Here is a 25449-nt window from a genome sequence, read left to right as displayed (position 1 = left end):
CTAGGTGATTGGGGATCAAAAAGATATGCAGTACCTGAGTTGGATCAACTACCAAGAAGTGTGGGTGGGAGAAATAAGGCAAAAAGTCCATGGTCATAGATGGGAGGAAAGAAAGTGGAGGCAGAGTGTGAGGTAATCAAGTAGCAGGGAGAGGCAGAGAGTAGATAATGACAGGGGGTAAAGAAAGAGGAGGAAGAGCATGAGCTGATCCACAACAGAAAAGTGAAAGAGAGAAATTGACCGTGGAGGGAGGTAAATGGGACAGAGTAGGCTCTGATTATAGATAAGGGATCATAATCGGATAATGATGGCATGGACCTATGCGACGTTGGTGGAGGGGGGGCATCTAGGAGAATATGAGTGTATCTGGGAGGGGAGATTTGTGTTTTTGTTTTGTATAGGGTGAGGAAAGTTAGAGCGTTATCAGAATTTTATTGTTGTATGTTATCCCATTGGGGAGGTTTTAACCCACACAACCCATCCAAGTGACGTTCCCTATTTTATCCAAATTTTAAAGGTTTGGGTTTAAGTGGAATCCTTGTCAGTTTTGTGTATCATAACAATCAAAAGATTTCTCGTAGAGCACGGGAAATGGCCAGTTTAAGAGAATTGTCATGTAATATCAATAACTAAAGGGACAAGTACATCTGAATATTTAACATCATGATAACATTTGGTCTAGAAGCTTTTTTTTATTTGGGAAGAAGACTTTGATGTTCTCTCTCATAGCTGGACTATCAAGCCACATACTGTACTATATTGGAGAATTGTTAGAATGTTGAGGAATGCGTTTGTACGTGTTTATGTATTCTACTTGTGTCTATCTTATTGTTCAGGCACAGCTTATCCATGACAGGAATACAGCATCCCATTCAGCGGTGGTGGACAAATCAAGTGCTGCTACACCAGAAAAAGTTCAAATGACATGGACTAAAGAAAAACTTAATGCTGAAAAACATAAAATTAAAGACCTTAATGCAGCGGGCTATAGGGACCTATTTAATATGAAACCGTAAGTAATGATGAAAGTAATATTTATTTATGAATTTATTTTAGGATATGTTTAAAGTAAAGTCCTGTGACAGGACCTAATGGTGGCAATAGTTGTTTTAGGTTATTGTTTTTACAATAAAATCATAACTGTTTTTTTCACTGCTGAATAATGTTATTCAAATTTAGTTAACCATAGTCAGGTAAGTTAAAAGCTAAATGCTGTTATTGGTTGTCGTGGGTTATTACAGTTTGCAAATTACAGCTTTCAGTTGATAGACTTATTAAATAAGCCTGCAAGTAATTTATGGACTAAAGGATCAATATCTTGTGCAAAAAAACAACATAAACCGGTAATATCAAATGAAGATATATTTGATTTTTTTTTTTTTTAAAGCCTTTTGCAAGAAAAAAAAATGTAAAGCCCAACTTTGTATGTTCAAGCACCTCACCCCATACGTTGAAAATGTCAAGTATACAAGGGACTTCCATAATGTCCAGGGTCCTCTTCTCCTGGCTTTTATGATGATGGGAGGTCTTTATTGATGTACAGAACAGTGCTCACTTTTTCTTGTGAGTTCCAGCTCTTATGGACACACCATCCTTGGTTATTACACAGGCTGAGCTCACATGGAAATTCCACAGAGCCTACATGTCACAGGGTTAGCACAATTCTCTGCAGCATGTTTTACCATCATGTAATGATGATTAATTTATGCAAAGGGCAGCATTTCACCTGGCATACCAGGAAACAGGATAGAGCAAATTGTCTGCGGGGCAGGGGACGGCAGGGGGTGAGTATTGCTGCATTTTTTTTATACTACAGATCTTAGGAAAGGATATATGTATGTTTTAAAGGTGGAGGTAAGTTATAAGACAGGAGGAGAGAACCCTTTAGTGCCTATGGTTGCTTAATAAACATTTGTCTGCGGATAACGCACAGATTTTTTTTCCCCCCATGTTGTTGGAGCTAAGGATGTAGCTGTCATCACTATTAACCCCTTAGTGACCGAGGCCTGTTTTTTTGTACACATGTCATAATCCACAATTTAGGCCGTAAAATTACTTCAAACCCCCACACATATATTTTCTGAAAGCCCCTGTAGATAAAATGGTGACAGTTGCAAATTTTGCAAATTTTGATGTTGCACGATATTAACACAACATTTTAGCAAACCCCAAAATGTTTTAGAAAATGCCCTTAAATTTTCCTGGTTCAGCTTTGTACTATGATGATAGTACTGTACTATGATGATACTGGTTTCTTCTCCAACTAGCAGGCCAGAGAGGTGATGCTAGAGGCTTCAAGGTTGAACCAAGAAATGGCACACCTCTACGCCTGTGCGGTATTTAAAAAAAAAAAATGCAAATCTCAAGAGTAGTTGAATTCAAATACAAATAATTTCACAGGTGAAACAAAATTATGTATATGCATTTTAATTGTGCATTCTACTGCTTGCCTTTAAAGAGGAACTGATATCTAAAAGCGTTGCCCAAAAAAAGGTAGGGAAAGACCAAATGACTAGCCACTAGTAGGGATGAGGTAAGGTTCAAACCTGAGCTCCTCTGAACAAGGAAGTGCCATGCCATAAGCACTTCCACCCAATCAGCTGCGGGATGTGAATTCCCTGCCCCAAAGCTGCATGTAAACAAAGGGGTGGGGTGCTTGTGCTGTCATCATTTACCTTTATATGACCAAATAACTATTTTTGGTAAATGTATTTTCCCAAATATATAGGCATGTAGAAATAAAAGGTCAATGATTTCAATATATCCTGCCCCTTTGCTTATGTCAAGCTGCAGGTGGGAAATTCTAATGCTAATTGGGCAGGATGGAAGGGGCTTCCTTCCGTGTTTGGGAGGAAGTCCTACTGGGTCTGAACCTGAGCTTGTCACTAGCATTGTCTGTGGTTCCTCTGCAGCTGGTCTTTCCTCCATTACTTGACTTATAATGCCTTTTTAAGGCTGTCTATGCAGCCTTATGGTAGCGCTAGCCCTGCATAGACATCCCATGAAGCAGCACTCCAAAGCTAATAGCTTTGGAGTGCTGTTATACAACACTGTAGAGCACACATGCAGAGAGTAGACACAGAGAAGCATAGCAGATGCAGTTCACACAGAGTATAGCATACCCAAAATACATTACATAGAGACTAAAAAAAAACAATGTGGCAGAACACTTGAAAGCTATTTAATACACACAGGACCAATGTATGCCTACTAAGGAACACTTAATTATGACAATATGTTACAGTAAAATAGTTCACACTCTTGCAATATTAAAGCAATACTAAACTCAGAAATTATCATAAAAATAACTTATATTGTATAAATAATGACTGTGTGTACTTTTTTTGTCATTGTTCAGCTTTAAATGCTCCAAAATCCATTTTTATTTTTCTCCAGTTACAACTTCCTGCCAGAGGGTGGTTACTTTTTGTCTCCATGGTCCCCATGGGAGCTGAAAAGTAGCCATCCTCTGTGCTCGTTCATGTGAAGGACTACAACATGCTGAGAGCTTGTCTTCTCAGTTTCTGCTCACCATTCCTCCCCTCCTAGACTGGGATTTCTTCAGCTCTCCCACACTAATATATGCTCTTTGATTTCTCTCCGCCTGGCTTACCAAACTTTCTGACAAGGTTCAACATGTGAGCTGTCACCAGGCTCATACTGTCTTCCGAGTCTCAGCTCACATGCTGAATCTTGTCACACAGTCACAGAGGATACGGCTCCTGCATTTGAAATAAAGTTGTTTTTCTGTGTAGATTGTTGTAAACTTGATGTTTGTTTTAGATTTGTTGTAAAGCGGTTTTAAGTTGTTTTGATAATTCAAAGCATTTCAGAGGAGATTACAAGGAATTAAGCTGTCAGTTTGTTTAGTGAAGAGGAGGAGGGGGAGGTGGCAGCTTTGTGCAGTGAGAGATGATTCCTCTCTAGCTCATGGGAGTTGTAGGCAAAGAAAGATGTGCACGTGACCAGAATCGAGGTGCATGGCTCTTACTAAGGGACAGGAAGTGTGAGGGGAGAGAAGAGCAACGGAAGCAAGCACAGCAGACTTTCTAAAGGAATTGAAATAGTAAGACTTTATTTTAAAACATAAATGTGGCTTTGGAGAATGTTCATTGTGTAGATGTGTATAAGGAGAAAAAAAGCTGAGGGTTTTGTGTCACTTTAATCCCTTGTATAGATAAGCCATATGTGTTTTTATATTATGGGGAAATGCCACAGGAGGTGCTAGGGCACCCAAAACTCCCAGTAAGTAGACAGATTTCACGTTGGGTCCATCAACAAATCTACAAAGTGTCAGGGGCTGAACCAGGCTCCACATCTAATATAACTTTTGGACAGATTGATCGACCTAATGTTTAACACCTTACACTTTATATTGAACAATCCTCCATTTTTTTCCTCCAAGAAAGTGGTCACTCGCCTTTTTTCCAGACTGAACACAGTTTTTATTATATGTTAGATTTTCCACTGGATTTATTGATTTAGTTGCTTGCGTTTGAACAGACTTTAAAATGTCATTTTTAGTGTGGTGCCTGAAACTGGCAATACTGTTCAAGAATTACATTTTTTAAATCTTTTTATACATCCTAATATTTTGTTCACTTTTGCATCTGCTGCTTGATATAGAATGGTGCTGCTTAGCTTTTAGTAACCAGTATTCAAAAATAAGATATATAGTATAATGGGTTTTTTTTATCAATCAATATTTAAGCATAAACCTGTCATGATGGAAATATGGGAGCTTCCTTTGCAAAGTACTTTCTGGAAACACTAGTTGTTGTCATACACGGGTAAAAATGAGAACCTACATCTGAATATTGCCAGTAAACATTGTAAACCTTATTTCTCTTCTTTTTTTTTTTTTTTTAATTGCTTTCAGGGAATGGGAGAGCCTGTAAGTTAAACCACAGATTGCGTTTAATCAACAGTAGTTGAGTGTTTCATTTAGATAACAGATTTTCTGTACACATGCATTTTCTTGTGCACATTGGTAAGCACTAGTAGCATTTACTGTGCACTGAAAATGTATGGTTTGGTTAATTGTGCTGCATACATTAGGAAGATTGTGGGCAAATAGTAATGTTTACTGTCATTATTACACTGATGCAGAAACCAGTCGAATGTTAGGAGAATGCACACTGCTGTGAAGCTGAATGAAGTGGTAGTTAATCGATCTCAGCATGCTCAGCTGGTTTTACTGAATATGCCTGGACCACCTAAGAGTAAACATGGAGATGAAAACTGTATCCTTTCGTTTATACTAATAAAGACTTGCTGTTTAACTTATTGATTCATTTTTTCCTCCATCCAATGTACTTAGCTATATATTCCATGCCTCATTTTTCTGCTTTTTCTCTTCATGCCCTCATTTAGCACACTGCAGGCTTGTTGTGCATGTGCAGCACTGTTGTCCCTTGGGTGTATTTTTTTGTGAATAGCTAAAAGTTGATTTGCAGGCACAAAAGCTTTTCTCTAAATATATTCCTCAATATACACCAAAAATATAAATCCACTTTGTGTGCACCAAATACCTTTTGAAAACCCAGATATTACCTTGTAAAGGTAGCAATGACATCATCGCTGTGCTGAAGATAACCCGTGCAGAGCAGTAGGAGGGACCCAACAGGTCTGTAAGAATAGCCATGCCTTTTGCATTAAGACAGTATTTGCTTTTCCTGGAATTCAGCTTTAAAGAGTTTTGCATCGTGATGATCTGTTAGGATGAGTAATGATAAAGTTAACCATCTTAAAATAGGACTGGTTTGTTTTGGTAAAGTGGAGATGCACTTTAAGATATGTTAGAATGTCTGCAAATAGCCTGTCAGCACAACTATAGGTAACAAAACTTGATTGGCAATCACATAGTTAAAGATGCTTTATATGCATGCACTGGTACTTTGCTAGTAGAAGTCAGTAACCTTTAGGCCTTGGAAACAGCTGGGTGTACATGGTGCTATAGGATGAAACAGCCACATATTCAAGGGATAGCCAAGGATCATTGGTTTTTGTTCACTCCTCGGTCACTCTGTTTTGGGCCCTTTTTGTGTCACTTTAGGTTTGTGTGCCATTTTTCAACGTTCTGCTACCAACTTGGTGAGGGCTGGCAATATTTATATCATAGGTACCCTTTTTTTCCCCCATGCTGTATTCTGGGTGGGCAATATTTCTGGTGCACACTTACAGGAAGTGGGTGGGACTTTTTGGCGTGCTGCACAGCAGCTCCATTGCATCTTCTCTGATGCTCAGCGCTGCCTAGTCCACATTGCCTCTACACTGCAGAGAGACACAAGTTTGTTTTTGGGGTTTTTTTTCCTCTTTCAGCATCTACCTACTACTCATTGCCTTGGGGAGTGTACAGCAAGGCAACCTTGTGCCTCTCCAAGGGCCAAAAATTGCCCTTTTCTGCTACACCAAGGGCCCAGGTGCAGAGCTTGCAATTGAGCTCTTGTTTGCAGGGACGCTCTTAAAGAACACAACCTGCAAACTGGACTTAATCTCTGCTTGCATTATGTGCAGCCCAAGTTTAATGGCGCCGGGGCTGAGCCACACTATGATGCTTGCAGGTCGTCCCCTGATCTCTCCAGTGTGAACAAGCTTTTCAGATTCCCAACTGCTGCCTTTCGATTTAGAAGGCTCCACAAGGATCACAAGGGTTGAAGAAAGCAACCCTTCCTCCCTGATTTGCTTTTCAGAGCATGTGGGTGTTTGGTAGCCTGCACAGAGCAGGTGCACTGGGTTACATTCGAAGGGTTCTCGGTGTAAAATCCCTTTCCCCAGTTCATTGGGGGGGTAACGAGCTTAAATCTTCTAAGTTTGGGGTATAGCTGCCTCTAGAAGGTTGGACAGGTCACTGCTGGGAGAGAGAATAGTGTGAGAAAAGCTGCCAAGAATCCAACTACATCTCGACCAGAGTGCCTTTGTTACAAAGTTTAATGTTGTATTGCTACACAGTGCCTGCAGCTACAGAGATCCAGAAGGGCTTGTTTAAAAGCTCATTTACTGCCAGAAAGTACATAGCCAGGACGCAGGTCTACGTAAGTCCAAGTAATTGTCATGCACTGAAAGATATATAATATCACAAAATATAAAGCATAACCTGAATAGTCTTGTGCAAAATACGATGATGAATAAAACCAGCAAACATACAAGCCTATTTGTGTTTAGAGAACATTTTTGCTTGAATGTGAAAATCCATGATAGAATTTGAAAGAGAAAGCAAGTAGATATTAGATATGACTGCTCTTGCAGGTCAGAAAAAAATTGAAGAGCCCCATGTTTGACGCTAGCAACACAACTTGTTTGCAAGGAAAGGGGAGCTAACTGTATGTACATTTTCGTTAAGGGTTCTCCTGGATAGCGGATATGAATATGTACTTTGTTCTAGAGATCAGAAGAGAATTTGTAAAAGAGCAAGGAAATCTCTTTGTATAGGCTCTCCAGCTCTGAAGTTTGCCAGTTTGTATAGTTCAATCTATGTTTTATTCATGATATAACAAACATAACAGTAAGATGTAAACAGACAAAAAGTGTTAATAGATAAAACAGGATAGAACCCAACTGGGTTTTTAAAAAATGTTTAATTTTCATTTCAGTTTTCAAAGACCATTTAACTTTAACTGTTTTCTCTTTGGAATGGTTTACCTTAACAATTTTCTTCAGATATGGAATTTTTAGAGGTTTTGACAGAAGGTTTAAACAAAGTGCTTCTTGTACGTGGCGGTGGTAGAGAAGTGATCACAATTTACTCTTAAGTATCCAAGAAGAAATTAAAGCACACAAAATACGAAAAACAAAAAGTGAAAGACTGCAAACATTATTTTTCTACATACTTGAAATAGTATACCACATTTTGGTATATTTTTGGTTTAAATGTTCTTCTGAATTTCTCTATTTTATTATCAATCTAATAATTTCTTATAAATTTTACAGCATGTGGATAGGACAGAATGATCAGCATTATGTTTTAGAAAACTAAATAAATGTAAATACCATGGGGGAGTTTATCAAAACTGGAGCAGACAAAATCTGTAGCAGATGTGCTTGGCAACCAATCGGCTTCTCTCTACAGTTTGTTCAGTGAGGATTTGAACATGAAAAAGAGAGGCTGATTGGTTGCTATGCACAGCTGCTCCAGTTTCTTGATAAATGTTCCATGTGTTTCAAAATTCCTCCTACACTATAGAAACAGTATGCTTTATTCTAAATGATGTTGTATTCATTAACCTTAAAATCTTTACATTTAACACTTTGTATGAAAGTTTTCCATAGGTGCTCACAGGGTGTCTGAGACTCCTTAAAGTGACACTAAACTCAGGAGTTAAATCTTAAAAATGAATTCAAGTACCCTAACTAGTAACAAAAATGTTTCTCATCTGTGTATCACTCGGCTGTAGATCCTCAAATATCTCTGAATCTCTAAATTCACAGTGACACTATCCTTCCTTCTGGAGGGGGGCTACTTTTTGTTCTCCATGGTCCCTGTGTGTGTTGTAAAGTAGCCACCGCTCCAAGCTCGCACCAGTGATGGACTACAATCTCAATACAAATTAGTATACTAAACATGAGATTAAAGTCCATCACAGGAGTGAGCTTAGAGCGGTGGCTACTTTACAACACACACACACACAGGAACCATGGGGACACAAAAGTAGTCGCCTTCCAGAAGGAAGGACAGAGTTGCCGCAAATTCAGAGATGATTTGAAGATCTACAGCCGAGTGATTCACAAATAGGATACATTTATAAATGTTTTTTATTCATTTCCAAAACTGGAGCAGACAAAATCTGGAGCAGCTGTGCATGGCAATCAATCAACTTTTCGCTTTCATTTTCAAATCCTCACTGAACAAACTGAAGAGAGAAGCTGATCGTTTGCCATGGGCAACTGCTCCAGATACTGTCTGCTCCAGTTTTTATAAATGCCCCCCATTATGTTAATAGTTAGGGTACTTGAATGCATTTTGAGGCTTTAACTCTTGAGTTTAGTGTCACTTTAAGTCTGTAACTGATTTTAGTGCTTTTTAAAAACACTGCATTCATGTTTGGTATAGGGTACATTTAACACCCGCTATGTACATTGATGCTCAGCTTGTAGTCAATGCAGGTTGATGTATAGCATTTCATTAAACTGCAAACCACACCTTCCATTTATTTGACAAGCCCATTGTCTTGGAGCATATAAACCTTATAATCTTAGAACTAGATCTTGCTTACACAAGTTCCTACATTACAAACTTATCTCGATACACTATGTCCAGTTTGTGCGTCTACCCTGTTTCCCTGAATATAAGACCTACCCCGAAAATAAGACCTAGTACTATTTTTGGGCATTGCTAAAATATAAGACCTACCCCGAAAATAAGACCTAGTTGTGACCATTCCCGCGGCCGGTGGTGGCATAAGGGGGAACTTGAAGAGCCGCGGGAGAGAATCAGTGGTGCCAATGCAGCCAGCACTAGAGGAAGCGAGGCGGCAGCGGAGGGAACAGAGCTGCATAAGCCGATGCCTCCTCTATAGCGCCGACTCCTGTCACTGGCGGAGTGATACCAAATGCACTCCGCCTGTGAGGAATCTAAAGTGAAAGCGCGATTTGCTCATTCTGGCCAGCGATTGGTTAGCAAATAGCTCTTGGAAAGGTACGGCACCCCTGATTGCCCTGATTACCGTATTTGTGTACATGAATAGATGTAGACTTTTCTACATGAATAAGTGTGGATTGTTGTACATTAAAAAAAAAATAAGACCTAGTCCTAGTGTGTCTTATATTTTTTTTGGCTCACAAAAACAGTGTCTTATTTTCGGGGACACACGGTATCTCTACTCCTGCTGCTAGCATGTTGACAAAACATGGCAGAAGGCTGCTCTAATCCTATTACATCTAAACAATAAAGTGTGATATTAGTTTTTTCAACAGCAATTTTGGGTTTGTTGAGGGTGATAACAAATGTCAAAATCAGAGGCACTTTACATATCAGTTTTACATGTTGTTGGTATATGTCCCTTTTGAGCAGAGCATGATTTTTATCATGGCATATTAACACAATAATTTATTGGTGATGCCCGTCATGCATTTCAGACTTCTACAGGGTGAGACTACCCTCCTGTATTTGCTGGGCCCATTGCCCCTACCCTGCCCTCCACGCACGCACACCCACTGTGTAGGCATTTAGAACATGGATAAAATAGCGCACCAGTAGCACTGATCCTGTGCCCATGTGGACAACTTCTGCATTTGCAAAGCAATTGTAATGTGCAATCACAGCAAGCTATAGCAAACAATAATAAATCATGTCTTGTCTGATCTGCAGATTAGTTTACTGTAGTCACAAGTCCCTAACCACATTGCAGCTGCTGAATACCTTATGCTGAATATGCCTGATGACCTCGAGAAAAGTAACTTACTGTTGACTTTAATTTCAAACAAGCATTAATTTGTTTACTTGGGAGTACAGCTTTTATTCTTAAAGATAAAGTCTTTGGTTTAGAAGTGCAGGATTTCTGATTTCCCCTTAACCTTTATATTGATTGTTTCATAATATTTATTGTCTCCTAGTTATGTTATTACTGTCTGCATTCTCTGTACAAACTTCTTTGACTGTTGTATGCTCAGTATTGCTCAGTAAACTAAGACAAATATTATTTATTAATTGGTGAATGTGACGTTCGACAAACACTCATTGCAGGTAAATCAATCACTGTAATTTAAAACACACGCACCAGGGGGATTCAATTGAAGTGAATGCTTGTGAATGTCATATTCACTGCTTAATAAAATGCATTTATATTGATGTAAGATAAAATTGTTTGTTTAATGCAAGTTTTATGTCTTTTTTGTGGTAATAACACTAGAAGGTCATTTTCAAACAGTATGATGTAGCTACTCTTTGATAAAACATTTATGCATTGCAATAATGCATAATCCGCAGTGCAGTGTTTTTTCACTGGTATTCATTTTTGACATGTTAGACCCCTTTCACATGGGCACCTTCAGTTCCAATCGGCAGGGGATCCATGTACAGATCTCCTGCTGATCGGAAAAGATGTCACTGATGTGACACTGTTGGAGGAAAAAACTGAAATTACCGGACCCATGTTTTTCTATAGGGAATCGGATGTAAATGGACTTGTGTTTACATAAGATGACACCTGATCCGCTGAAATGGAACTCTGATCCGTTTGATTTTCCGGGCCCGGCTAGGGTAATTAGATGTAGACAGATGCATTTCTATTTAGATCTAACTGCCCATAGACCCATGTACATCACCAATTTTCATTTTTGAAATTGTGATCAAAATTTTTCGATTGGCCTGTTTGGAAATGTTTTTCGTGGACCGAACGAAAATCAATGAATCAGTGGGGTTTTCCTTCTTCAAGTACACAGCACATGCGCAAAATCAAATGAGTTCTGTCATTCGTCAAAAGTTGGTTGGTTGGTATGGCTAATGGACGATTTCCGAAATCGACATTTGACAATGCTTGATGGGGTATTCGAGCTATAATCAAATGTTCGTGGCAGGAACTGAAATTTCCGACCAAAAAACAACTAGTGTATGGCCACCTTAACACTGGCCTTCTAATCAGATCGGCCTGAAAAACCAACAGGCGGACCTGATTGGAATGGGGCCTAAAGGTGGCCATACACTTTACAACCATCGCAAGACCTTAGTCTTGCGATGGTTGTAAAGTACTTAAAAAAACGTACGATCTGCCCATCTTGGACAGGCAGATCGTACACTCGATCATCGCAAGCCCGCCCCCCTGAGGGGCGGGCTTACGATGACTGTAATGAGGGTTCGGCAGTTGTCGAGCAGTTGTCGAACCAGCAGGCCATTAACTCGCCGAGAATCGTACGATTCCCGGCGGGTTTTCTAGCATGCTCGTTCGATCGAAGACGTGCGACTGTACAGTAGACGCACGCCTTCCATACACTGCACGATTCTCGTACGATCGCGGGATTTCCCGTGATTCTGTGTTTTTTTTTTTTTTTTTTTTTTTTGTGACCGTTATTTTCAGCTGAGGCCAATGAGATTGACAATTATAGCCACGTAGCTAAAATAACGATACGTTCCAGGTGTTATCGCTTTGTGAATTAAGCCTAAAGTATGAATGGACCAAAAGGGATCGAAGTGTTATGCCAATGATTATGTCATTGTATATATTATAGCACAACTTGTTTTTGATACAGTCCTGTATATTTGTTTAATGAATCTGGGGACACCACTGAAGTTTAATTGGGGAAAATCACCAGTTGGAGACCTAAACCTATTTATATAATTCTGAAAAGAGTGGTTGTAATGTATTTAGCACCTGTTCATAGCAAATCATGTAATAATCACCAGCTGCTTAGTTTCCCTAGTAACACCATCATATTCTATTTTTACATACAGATAATGATGTTTCATTATTTATATTGCAGGTATTGCCAGTGCTTTTGCATATCCTACTATCGTACTGTACCAAGTACATACCCTCCTTGTCTGACAAGAATGTTGTTCTTATAAGAGGCAGTAATGTATTCATTGTATGAAGCAAGGAACACATTAATAGCTTTTTGCACACATAAAGCCCAGTTGTAGTTCTGCAAACAAATGTACAAATAAAGTCAGGGTAGATCGAACCAGTAAGTGTTAAAAGTCTTATGGTTTCTTTGTCAAAGGCTGTTCCAGTAGAAAAGTCTATGCCCCACAGGAGGATTCAGTGGAAGACCGCTGCAGTGTGAGAGTGGCAGGCTCTTTACAGTGGTTTATCTGCACACTTCTGCTGGAACAGCCTTGGAATAAGAAACTACAATAATACAATTAAAGTGAAATTTTTTAACATAAAGCAATACTGTAATGTGCGCCTTACTGTAATCCATGGTTGTTTCCCTTCTCTTTGCTGCTCTTCCTTTTAAATCTGTATCTCTTCTCATGCTGGGCAGAACTTCTGTTTTGCAGCAGACTGCCTTGTCTCTGAAATGGAAACATGGTGTCTGTGTGTAGGTTTGCAACCTGAGCCAGTACTACAGGAGGAGGCACTCAGCTGCAAAGGGAAGTTCTCCCCAAGCATGAGAAGACATGAAGATTTAAAAGGAAGAGCAGCAAAGAGAAGGGAAACTACCATGGATTACAGTAAGGCACACATAAAAATCTGAGGGTTTAGTGTCACTTTAACAGTATTTTCATCCTTTGTAGTTTTGTTAAAAAAAATGTCGTTCTTCAAAGATCTAAAAATAGAACTGCATATTGCCCTATATCAAGTGGTGAAGTTGTTTAACTAAAATGGAATGGTTAGAATCTCTGTTAGGTTTTTATTGATTCAGAAACTCTATGGATCCGAAATAGATTTTTGTATTATTTTACCAACAACGGTGAGAGTTCACCTGGATATAAATGTAAGAAAATGTTTTGGAAAGCTCTCGCATTATATAGTTATAAGGGAACTATGTCTTGTGAGGGCATTCCAAAATTATGTATTATTCATTTAGTTGTCCCTTTCAGAAGGCAATATTTAAAAAACCCAATAATATCTAGCATACCCTGTGGTTGTGCAGGCACACAATCAAATATGTCTGTATAGTTTATTTCTGCAAAAACCAAACCCTGTCCTCACCACAGACCTAATAGAATGAGGATATTATGTGAATGTAATTACAATACAAAAGCTGTGGCTGCTGTTCTTGTCAAGATTTCTGCTAGATGTACGTTGCAAATGTGGCTGTTATTCTGCTGCTGAGAACATCAGGATGCCACCCGGGTCCAGCCCTGATGTCATCTTTGCCCCTCTCAGAAGCCAGGGAAGCCTTAAAGCAGTGGTTCTCAACCTGTGTAACCTCAGGACCCACATTTGTCCTTGGTCATTAAATCGCGACCCATGTCGAACCGCACTGCAATGGAACGCACGGCATTGCAGTACCACGCATTCCGGTGCAGGCGATTGTCCTGTGGGCGGGAGGTGCGTTTGGGGTGCCATCAAAAGAATGACAACGCAATGCACCTCCCACACCCTAGTAGGTGCGATTGCATGGTACAGTGCGTTAATCGCACAGGACCATTCGATTAACGCACTGTACTAGTGTGTGGTTGGTTGTCAGTGTTTTTGAGGTCCCTTTCAGACACAATCTCTCTCACACACACACAAACACCCCAAAAAAAATTATATCTTTTTTCTTTAAGATCCACCCAGTCTCCCTAGCTTTCCGAGAACTGGAGAGGATCCTCAGCCTGGGGTCCAATGTGGGCTGCTGTGTTGTGACCCAGCTCCATCCATATATGCATTGCTTGTACAACCCCCTTGCGCGCCCTGTAGAGATGCCCGGAGCCAGAACATGACATCACTCCAGTCCAGGTACCTCTACTGGACATGCGAGGAAGCTGTAATCAATGCATGTAAGGATGGCGCTCCCTTGCACCCATAGCTCCAGTCCTCCCCACCTTAAGCTGACTCTCGGTGCCGAGCAGCATATGAATGGCTGCTTTGCACAAGAACGGACAGTGCTGCGCTAGGTGGAGGCTGAGACGCCTCCCACCTAGAAAAGTGGAAGGGACGCAGCGACCCACTGAACATGTTGTCGCAACCCACTTTTGGGTAACGACCCACCAGTTGAGAACCAAGGCCTTAAAGGATCTGCATGGACAACCTATGCAGACCATGCAAAGCTTCCCCAGGGGCTGCAAGGAGCACATGCGACATGAAGTTACAGGGAGCTATGTAATCAGGCTTGGACAATGAGCATTTCATACTTCTGGAAAGTGTAAGAAGAGCAGAATATCATCCCTGTTGGCAGTATACTTTTAGTAGAAATCCTGAAAAGAAAGGCAGTCACAGCTTTTATATTCACACATCTTAATAGGCCTGGACAACCACTAATACTCCCCTTAATTCTTAGTCTACCAGTTGTCCTCTTTTTGGGGCTGGAATGTAGGTGGACACTTCTATCCGCACAATCCTGATGATGTGGATTATGGTGAAGACATGATGATATCAACAAGAGGGGCAGCAACAAGACTACTCGGAGACCAGCATGCAGAATGACTACGTTCTTGCTTCGTAATACTTAATACTTTCAAACAAAGTTTAAAAACATTACCTAAACACTGTTCCTGCTTGTTCACAGGGGTCATATAGTCCCCACAACTCTCTTCCTGCTGGAGGGTGCTTGGAGCAGCAAGTAGATAAATATCAAAAAGTTTACATTAGGATATTATATGATGGGGCAGCAAGGTGGGGTATAATAGTGGCTAGATGCAGTAAAGCATTTAGGTCTGTTTTAATACAACCATAAAACTTAAAATGCAATATATTATTGAAATTATGTAGACCTATTCTTACTACAGTTAATCCTTAAGTGTAAGAATGCATGCTGGGACATTTCCATTGCCAATTCCACCTAATTAGAACATCGTAACCATTCTCTCTGCAAGTAAATAACGTGCAAACATCAGCATTTAAAAATCTCGGGCGGTATTTCTGAACCTTTTCCCAAGTCCCAACAACAGTTCATGATATGTGTATACATACGTAGTTAAATTATGTTTCTGAGCCACTTATTAACTGAACCTTTGACTTAAAGACGTGTTTGGAAAACACTTCTCTAGATGATGGTAGTTTTATGCAAAAATAGAGCACAAAGGAGCCACTATCGCTGAATATAGCTTAGCAATGAAATGTTATATACTTTTAGTACAATATTTACGGTTGTGTTTGTATTGTACTGCCTGTGGGCTCCTGTAGCCTTCTGTACACCAAGAAGCAAGAATTCCTCACTTTTTCAGCCCCTTTGTGTCCCTGCAATAGAGTGGCATCTTGATGTAGTTTCAGCTCTTTGGTAAGCATTAGTCCCCAGTCACACCTAGGCGTTTTGTCACTCAAAGGAAAGTGCAACAAAATGCTAAGGACTCCCAATTTATTTCTATGGCCTCTGTTCACACCTCAGCATTTTGTTGCACAAAGCTTCCCAATGAAGGGTATGGGACCAAACAGTACTCTGCCAAATCTCTGTAATCTGACAAAAAGCAGCTTGTGTACTTTTTCCAGCGACAGGCTTTTTTGCGGCTTGCAACAAAATGCTCAGGTGTAAACAGGCCATATAAATGAATAGGATTCCTTGTCTTGGGCATTTTGTTGCACTTAGCTTTGAGTGACAAAATGCCTAGGTGTGAACAGAGCCTTGCAAAGATGCAGGAAACTACAGACCATACCTACTGCCTTCTCTCCTGTACAGTCTAGCTGAGAGCAAGTGCCTGCATTGGTTTTTTTTTTAGCGAATTGTTGTGTATATTGCTTGTATATCTTCATCATCTTGGCACAAAAAAGTAGTGGCAAGATAGTATCATGCATGACATAAAAAGGTAAAGTTGTCAGCAGCCATTGTAGGTTGGCACATTTAAAATAAGATTGACTATTTACAGTAAATAATACTTATCACTTAAAACAAACATAATTTGTCAGTCTTGCATGAACTGCGCACTGAAATATGCAGTTTACCTTCATGCATGCCATTTTACCAACTTTCTTTACAGCCAACGATGTTCAATCAAACCCCGTTCAATTATCAGGTTGCTTCTCTTAAATGTAATAAAAATAAATACTTGAACACAGCAAAGAGTGAACTGATTTAAATATTTGCCGGTTTTGAGACTGACTTTGATGTTATACAGTTCTTTTAGAATGTTTGAAATACCTTATTATGTATACTGGAAAAAAACACTGCATTGTAGCAACTTATCTGTGTATTTTTTTTAAGCTAACAAAATTGTTGTGTGCCTTCATAATACAAAACATTTGCTTTCATATGGAAATAAATTTAAAATTTACAACTAACTGAATACTCAAACAGAAGCCTGTAGTAAAGATTTAAAAGACATTTTCTCAGTTACATTAGATACAAGTTGTTAAATATTCGACTAGTCCAATATTTGAAGTTAGCACTCAATGCCAGTACTATTTACATTTAATAATTCAATTGTTTAATGATTTTGTGCAATACGGAACAACTGATGGATGTTGGTTTTTAACCTTTTCGTTTATGCTTTAACAGTAATGTAAATGTTTAAAGTGTATTCTATTTTCAACATTGTACTAATCTGTGTTTATCTAAATATTTTATATTTTTGTGTTACTAAATTGTGCATATTTGTTATTTATGTTGTAAATTGTTATAGATCTTAACGTTTTTGGCTGTTTTTATGATATTGTCAGTTATGGCAATAAAATAGTGGAAATTTGTAATCCTAAACTAAATTTTGTGTATTTATTCCATTTTTAAAAAAAGTTCCCTTTTTATGCACTTCTTTAAAACATGATTTTTTAAACATTCTAAAATAGTACCTTTTAATTTTTAGCTCTATTGTCTGGAATGTATAGTGCAGTTGATGAGCTGGCCATACACTGCTTGGATGGTCGAAAGAACTTTCATACGAAAGAACATTTGATTTCTGTTGATCTCTACCATGTAATACACAACTTCCGGGTTCAGTGGAGAGATCAGCAGTTGGGTGTGTTGAACTCCCTCCAATCTCTACGATCAACAGAAATCAAATGTTCTTTCGTATGAAAGTTCTTTCGACCATCCAAGCAGTGTATGGCCAGCTCATCAACTGCACTATACATTCCAGACAATAGAGCTAAAAATTAAAGGTACTATTTTAGAATTTAGAAAAAAAAAATGTTTTAAAAAGGAAAACCATCAGCTATATGTGAAGCCACACGCAATGACACCCCAAATAGCTTACTGTGACGCAATACAAAGACGCCCAAAGTCCACCACTTCAGAAAGCATGAAGATTTCCATGTTACAGCTCACACTGAACATATCTAGCATTTGGGAAAAGAATGACCATCTATTGAAGCCCTATATGTAAAGCCGCAGGCATTGGCACCCCAAGTCCATTACCATGGAGCACCCCACTACAAGGACACCCCATATAGATCTTCACTAAAGAAAGCATAACGAACAGCAGATAACAAGTGATCTTAAACTGATGTTTAACTTCTTCAGGACTGCCTAATGTAGATAAATGGCGGCATCCTGACGCAGTTTTACTAAGCTCATGACAGCGATGGCTGTGTCATATACAAGCGATCCAGTGGCTATACGGCCACCTGGTCACTAGTATGGTGCTACAGAGTGTGCCTGCTCCACTGACCCCTTTGATTGGAGGGAGATCAACACACCCAACTGCTGATCTCTCCACTGAACCCGGAAGTTGTGTATTACATCACTTCTGGTGTCACTCTGCAACTTCTCTGGCTGCTGTTTTTTTGTTTGCAAATTTGTCAATTGTGGAATCGACCAGTTACACTACACACATTTTATATACAATACATCAAAAAATCACGTGTCCTGATGAATCCTGCAACATCCATTGTGGCTTTTAATAGGTTGATCGTGGCAAAAATTCTGTGTAATAAAATGTTGGGAGGCCTTACACTGACCGCCAATTTAACAGAGGTATTCTCACTGACTGCCAAAGTAAAGGAGGTATATACACTGACCAGCAATTTATCAGAGGTATTCACACTGACCAATGTAAGGAAGGTAGCCACGCTGACCAGCAATGTAACGGAGGTATTCACACTGACCAGCAATGTAACGGAGGTATTCACACTGACCAGCAATGTAAAAGGTATTTACACTGACTGCCAATGTAACCGAGGTATTCACACTGACCAGCAATATAATGTATTCACAATGGCCAGCAATATAACAAAGGTATTCTCAATGAGCGCCAATATAACAGAGGTATTCACACTGACCAGCAATGTAACGGAGGTATTCACACTGACCAGCAATGCAACTGAGATAGTCTCACTGACCAGCAATGTAAAAGGTATTTACACTGACTGCCAATGTAACCGAGGTATTCACACTGACCAGCAATATAATGTATTCACAATGGCCAGCAATATAACAAAGGTATTCTCAATGAGCGCCAATATAACAGAGGTATTCACACTGACCAGCAATATTACAAGAATTCTCACTGACCACCAATGTAACAGGTATTCTCACTGACCACCAATGTAACAGAGGTATTCACACTGACCAGCAATATAAAATGGAGGTATTCACAATGACCACCAACATAACGGAGGTATTCCTTTTCTGTCAGTTTTTTTAAACTGTTCCCTTTTTTTTTTTTTCCCCTCAGGTTGCAGTGCTCTTGTTAGGGGGAGGGGTTAATTGAGCTCAGGTGTCTCTCATTGAGCAGGTGTATTATAAACTAGTGCATCACTCATTTTGAGCTTTACAAAATGTTTAATGGTGGTAGCAACATTAGCGATAAACTGTTTAAAATTAACTCCGTTACAAAAACTAGAGGCCACCACCTAAAATTGGTGGAAAAAAAATTCCAGCACAAGGGGCGAAGGGGGTTCTTCACAGTAAGATCAGTTAGGGTCTGGAACTCACTGCCACAGGCGGTGATTTCAGCAAATAATGTGGAATTGTTCAAGAAACTTTTGGACGATTTCTTAAGGGACCGTAATATACAGGGGTACAGGTACTCCTAGAATGAGATCCTAATAGGTTGGACTTGATGGACTAATGTCTTTATTCAACCTCAAATACTATGTACTATGTACAATGAACATTAATATAACAGAGTTATTCACACTGCCCGCCAATGTAACGGAGGTAATCTCACTGACCACCAATGTAACCTAGGTATTCACACTGACTGCCAATGTAACTGAGGTATTCACACTGACCGCCAATTTAACAGAGCTATTCACACTCCACAGCAACATTGCATAGGTATTCACACTGACCGCCAATGTAACGGAGGTGTTCACACTGACCAGCAATATAACGGATGTATTCTCAATGACCACCAATATAACGGAGGTATATACCTCTCCACCACTATTTTTTTAACCACCTGCTGTCCGGTCGTTGTAATTAAACGGCCGGACAGCGGCTTCTTGAACGCGTACGCGTGTGGGCGTTTTTAAACGTCCCATCCCGCCCTGCTCGTGCCCGCCACTAGGCGGCACGCAGGAGCGGGAAATCAGCCTGCAATGTAAACAGCCAGCAATGGCTGTTTACATACAAGCGTTCCATCGTCTGTAGAGACGCCTGATTGCTTGTAATATGCGCACGGGTGTGCGCCCCCCTCCGCCACAGCCGGCGATTCCGGGGTGAGCCGGGGACCAGCACAGCAGCTCTGCGGCCGGAGATCAAACGGAGCTCAGTACACAAGCTCCGTTTGATCTCCTCTTTGAATGCAGGCGGCGCGCATGAGCGGGAAATCAGCCTGCAATGTAAATAGCCAGCGATGGCTGTTTACATACTAGCGTTCCATCGTCTGTAGACGCTCGATTGCTTGTAATAAGCGTGCGGGTGTGCGCCTCCCCCTCCGCCACAGCCGGCGATCCCGAGCTCCGGTGTGAGCCCGGGACCAGCACAGCAGCTCTGCGGCCGGAGATCAAACGGAGCTCCGTACACAAGCTCCGTTTGATCTCTTTGAATGCAGGAAGTGATGTGTATTACATCACTTCCTGCATTCAGTGTCACTCTCCGGTACAGAAACAGAGTAGATTGGCTCTTTCTACAGTCGACGCTTGAAGCGATAGGCTTAGGTGACAATCTATGTAGGTGGATTTCTGCCATTTATTCTGTACCCACAGCTCGGGTGAGAGTAATGGGACATACTCGGAATACTTCTGGCTTTCTAATGGCACGAGATTGTCCCCTTTGCTCTTTATTCTATCACTGGAACCATTACTTTGTAAAATCAGGGCGAACCCAAACATATTTGGACTTTTGCAAGGATCTAAGGCTCATTAGTGACATGTTGACATTAGGCTCATGTTGACTAAATCCACTTTTTCGCTCCTGAATTTGATGCGCAAAACAAACGATTACAGTGGGTTGTCAAAGTTCAAAATAAGAATCGGTGTGAACCTGCGGCGTGCAGACAGATTAGGGGAGGGCATAGAACTGTGTGTGACCTTTAACTGCTGGGAACTCAACTTGCTGCCATCATGAACACTATTTTACTTACACCTTTGTGGTGCCTACTGTTCTCTTCCTGCTACCCCCACTTTTTTGTAAAGAAGGCAGTAAGAAGTTACAAATTGGGGTGAAGAAGAGAGTGGAAAATTGGCCCATTACATCTCGTAAGGGGGACACCCTCAACATGCATTACACAGGGAAGCTGGAAGATGGCACAGAGTTTGATAGCAGCATACCCAGAAATGAACCTTTCACTCTAGGTGCCGGACAGGTCATCAAGGGCCGGGACCAAGGTCTGCTGGGAATGTGTGAGGGAGAGAAAAGGAAGCTGGTTATTCCTCCAGAACTGGGAGATGGATATAGAGGAGCACCACCCAAAATACCAGACAGAGCCACTCTTATTGAGGTGGAGCTGTTTGGCATTCAAAGGAGACCGGAATTGTAAATTGGGGTGGTGGGGGTGTCTCATTCCTTTGTACGGGATCCTGTTTGTGCTGGAAGGCAGCGTCTCACACAGTGCTGAATAAACAGACACGAAAAAAAAGTTCAAAATAAACCAACAGAAGTCCAAGGCTCTCAATCTTAAGGGGCCTTCGACTGCCCTTGCTGGATTGCGCTCAGCCGTCTCGTTTCAGTGGTGGACCAGTCATATAACTTACCTAGGAACAAAACTCCCTCACTTGACAAAATATTTGAGGTTAATTTTCTACCTTTCCTCTCTGAGATTCGTCGCAACCTTGCTAATTGGTCTGGGCGTACACTTTCTTGGGTTGGGAGGAATAGTGTACTTAAAATGAACATTCTCCCGCGGTTACTTTACCTCTTACAGACTTTGCCGGTTCGTGTTCCGGTGTCCTTTTTAAAATTAGTAAGGAATGGATTTGCATTTCTGTGGACAAATGGTACACACGGGCAAAATAAAACCCCCTTGGTGCTTCCTAAAGCCCTAGGGGGATTGGGTTTCCTGATCCCCTTCAATACCATTTAGCAATGCATATGGCTAGAGTGTTTGAGTGGTGCAATGTTTCTTCTGATAAAAGGTGGCAGCAAATAGGACAGGCCGCCTCTCCTTGGCTCCTGGCTGGTCTGCTATGGATGGCCCAGTCACTCCCCTGGGAAATTCTTAGCCATCCGCTTACATGTACGACGGTGCGGGCCATCATAGCGTTGACCGGGTTGCTGTAGCATTTCCATCTATTATGACTTCAGTGACCAGTGTCCCATCGTTCGTCCCCGGGATAGAAGATAGCACATTCTCCCAATTCATAGTGTCCAACAAGTATCGCGTTGCCCATTTCGGGCCAGTGACAGACAGTGTCCCTGCAATTACTGGCTGAAATGGTAATGGCAGGCTCTACAACTGCATCACTTTCTCTCTTGTTCACTGCGCTCCTCTTCCCCTCATGCAGACCTATCACCTTTTGAGATCTGCCTAGCATGTGGAGTTTGTTGACACGGCTTGTCAAGGGCCCATTCTACTGAACATCCTGAACCTTTATTCATGGCTAAATGGGAGAGAGATATGGAGGGTTAACTTCTCTGTAGAACAGAAGGAATATATTCTCCACATAGGCATCTATGGGCAGCTCTATCCAGGAAACGGGATATGAAATACTTACCAGATGGTATTATGTACCTGTCGCACTACATAGGATGTTTCCCCAAACGCCCCCGCTCTGTTGGAGATGCGGTCAAGAAGTTGGCTCTATCCTCCAAATCTTTTTGGCCTGCCTACGTCTAAGATGGTTCTGGGAAGCAGTTCGTCGGATTGCCAAACAACTCACCAGGATTTCTCTAGTAGATAATCTAGTGGCAATGCTGCTTCAGTTGTCTAAGCTTCCAAAAATCTCTTCCGATTCATCTGATTAATGCAGCGAGGGCCTGTATTCCCCTGTGCTGGAAAAATGCAGAACCACCCTCAATAAAACTCTGGCTTCAAAAGGTTGATGGAAATTGTGTAACGGAGATGACTGTAACCTTGCATTATACAAATTCCAAAAAACATAGTTTTACTGGTTGGAATTCCTGTACTCCCAGGAATATAGTAGACCTGTGCAGACAAAAAATTTGTTTAGTTTCGTTTCACATTCGGATTTGTGTTATTTCGTTTTTCGGGATTCGGGTGTGAAAGCCAATTCGGATTCGGACGAAATTCGTTAGCGGTAGTTAGTTCGTTCGCACGTTCGTTTTAGTTTCTTATTCGTTCATTCGTTTGCAGCAAAGTGCCATTTGAGGGGGAAAAATGTTTTCTTCAACGAACGAAACGAATACGAAACGAATGTTGGAACGAGCTACAGAATTTCGGAAACGGAAATTCGGATTCGTTTGCATTCGTTATTGTCCGAAAATTCGTCCGAATTTCGATCGGAACGAAACAAATCGCACATGTCTAGAATATAGTACCTGTATGTCATAGGGATAGTCTCCTCCTGCTGGTTCATGCCCTTGCCCATGCTTTTTGTCTGTCTGTGTCTCACACGTTGTCTCCTTCCTTGTCCCATTGAATGTCTCCGTCTTGTTATGTTTAGCTGGTCTGGATTTCTCAAGTTTTGTGCTCTCTTCCTACAGCTGCCTTCCTTACCATACCTCTCCTTCCTCTTCATCTGATTTTCCTCATTATCTCTTTACCTCACCCTTGAAGCATGTAGGGGGTGACTGCTGGAGAGCTGTTGCATCTTTCATTGGATCGCCGATCCCCAACTAGGATACTGATTATGGGGGCTTTGAATCATCAATCACGCAGCACCGTTCCCTACTGTTCTGCACCTGTGGTGTTGCACTCGTAAGGTGCCCATACCCTGTACGATTATCGTACGATAATCGCGGGAAATCCCGCAATCGTACGATTATCGCAAAGTGTATGGAAGGCGTGCGACCGTTTCTACTGTACGATCGCACGTCTTCCGTCAAACAAGCAGGCTGAAAAACCCAACGAGAATAGTACGATTCTCGGCGCGTTAGTGTCGTGCTTGTTTGACAACTGCCGAACGGGCCTTTGTGCGCATGTGCACACTGCCCGTTCAGCATTGCAGTCATCGGAAGCCTGCCCCTCAGCGAGGCGGGCTTGCGATGATCACAAGTACAATCTGCCTGTCCAAGATGGGCAGAACGTACGTTTTTTAAATTACTTTACAACCCTCGCAAGACAAGTCTTGCGGGGGTTGTACAGTGTATGGCCACCTTTAGTCTTTTTTTTTCTTGGGTCATATGTGCCCTACCTCAGATGAGGGTTACAAGATTTGCTTCTTCATGTATGTTTTTTGTGTCTGTACCTTTTTGTCTCATATCTGTATTTTGTGCATTGGCTTGTTCATATGAAAAATTAAAAAAAGAATGTATTTAGAAAAAAAAATAGTTGTAGTCCACTGAGGTCAGGTGTCCATTTAAAAACATGTATTTGCAGGTTTAGTTAAGGCGGATTTTCTGAGTAGTTTTTTAGGGAGCTATGCATGATTTTATAAAATGTTTTGGCATGTACACTTCTTGCACTAGTGCATTACTACATTTTGTCTTTCTAAGATATAAATAAAGTATTTTTGCATTCTTAAATAGGATTATGCATTATTTACACTGGTGCAGATGGCATACAGTGGGAAGGGAAGTGTTTTTTTGTACATAATTATGAATCAGATAGTATTTGGTGGTTGACCAACAAGACTAATCTGAATCATTGTCGTTCACTGATCCCAATTGTATGGGGAACAGGAGCCACAGTTGTCAGCCTCAATAGTTGGGTTTCCTTTTGTCAGGAGTACACAGTTCAGGATCAACATAGGCAAGAGTAAACTCAGAGCCTCAGACAACCCAAAGATGTGGGTCCCATATTCCTCTGAGCCAGCATAATCTCCAGAATAGTACATACCGTGGGAGGCGAATGTTCAAGCAGATTCTCTCTCAAGGCGTATTGTAGAAAACTGTCTTCTTTACCTGTACTTACCACAAGAAGGCAAAGGCAGTGGATGCTTTGACGGCTCTGTGGCCATTTCAACTAGCATTTGTATTTCCGCCAACACTGCTGATTGCCATGCTCCCCACAGAGGTTGCAATCAGAAAAGATCATAATTGTTCCTATTATATCTTACTGCCTAATCATACCATGGTTCCCACTTCTCTGAAAAATGAATCTCGATCGGCCATTTAGTTTCAAAATCTTCCAGATCTTCTGACGCAGGGCCAAACTATCCATCTGTGTCCATCCTAATTTGTCAGAGGAAATTTGATTTCTGACGGGAAACGGTTAGAAACTTTTGGTTGCTAGTACAAGCTCACTGAAAACTTGCTCTCTTTCCATAAGCAAAGCACAAAACAAGTTTATGAAAACATGTGCAACAGTGAGCTAGTACAAGAAAATACTACTTTTGAACTCACCTTAAAATCCTTTTTCTTGGAGTCTGCTGAGGAACACAGAAGTTATTCACCTTCGAGCTATACTCCCACCACCTGGCGGATTGGACAAAAACCATAGTGCAGCCTCGGATAAACCACCCCCCCCCCCCCCCCTCCCCCCCCACCCCC

The 25449-nt window shown here is 40.9% G+C and overlaps 1 protein-coding gene and 1 pseudogene across 2 annotated transcripts in view; both read left to right on the top strand.

The window, feature by feature from the left end:
• Positions 1-7876, top strand: part of SLC12A7 (solute carrier family 12 member 7) — a 152125-nt gene extending 144249 nt beyond the window's left edge. The window contains exons 22-25 of one of the 2 annotated variants that reach the window (XM_018568867.1): positions 837-1012; positions 4880-4894; positions 5110-5243; positions 7660-7876. In XM_018568867.1, coding sequence (XP_018424369.1) covers positions 837-1012; positions 4880-4894; positions 5110-5243; positions 7660-7751 — 417 coding nt within the window. In that variant the 3' untranslated portion in view covers positions 7752-7876. The remainder of the gene's footprint in view (positions 1-836; positions 1013-4879; positions 4895-5109; positions 5244-7659) is intronic. The other variant, XM_018568866.1, reaches the window with a different exon arrangement.
• A 12999-nt stretch (positions 7877-20875) lies between these two features.
• Positions 20876-21458, top strand: LOC108797287 (annotated as a pseudogene).
• Positions 21459-25449: the final 3991 nt, after the last annotated feature.

Source organism: Nanorana parkeri, unplaced genomic scaffold (assembly GCF_000935625.1).
Source record: "Nanorana parkeri isolate BGI_ZX_2015 unplaced genomic scaffold, ASM93562v1 scaffold1255, whole genome shotgun sequence".
Classification (NCBI taxonomy): Eukaryota; Metazoa; Chordata; class Amphibia; order Anura; family Dicroglossidae; genus Nanorana; species Nanorana parkeri.
This window is presented reverse-complemented; position numbering and strand designations above follow the sequence as displayed.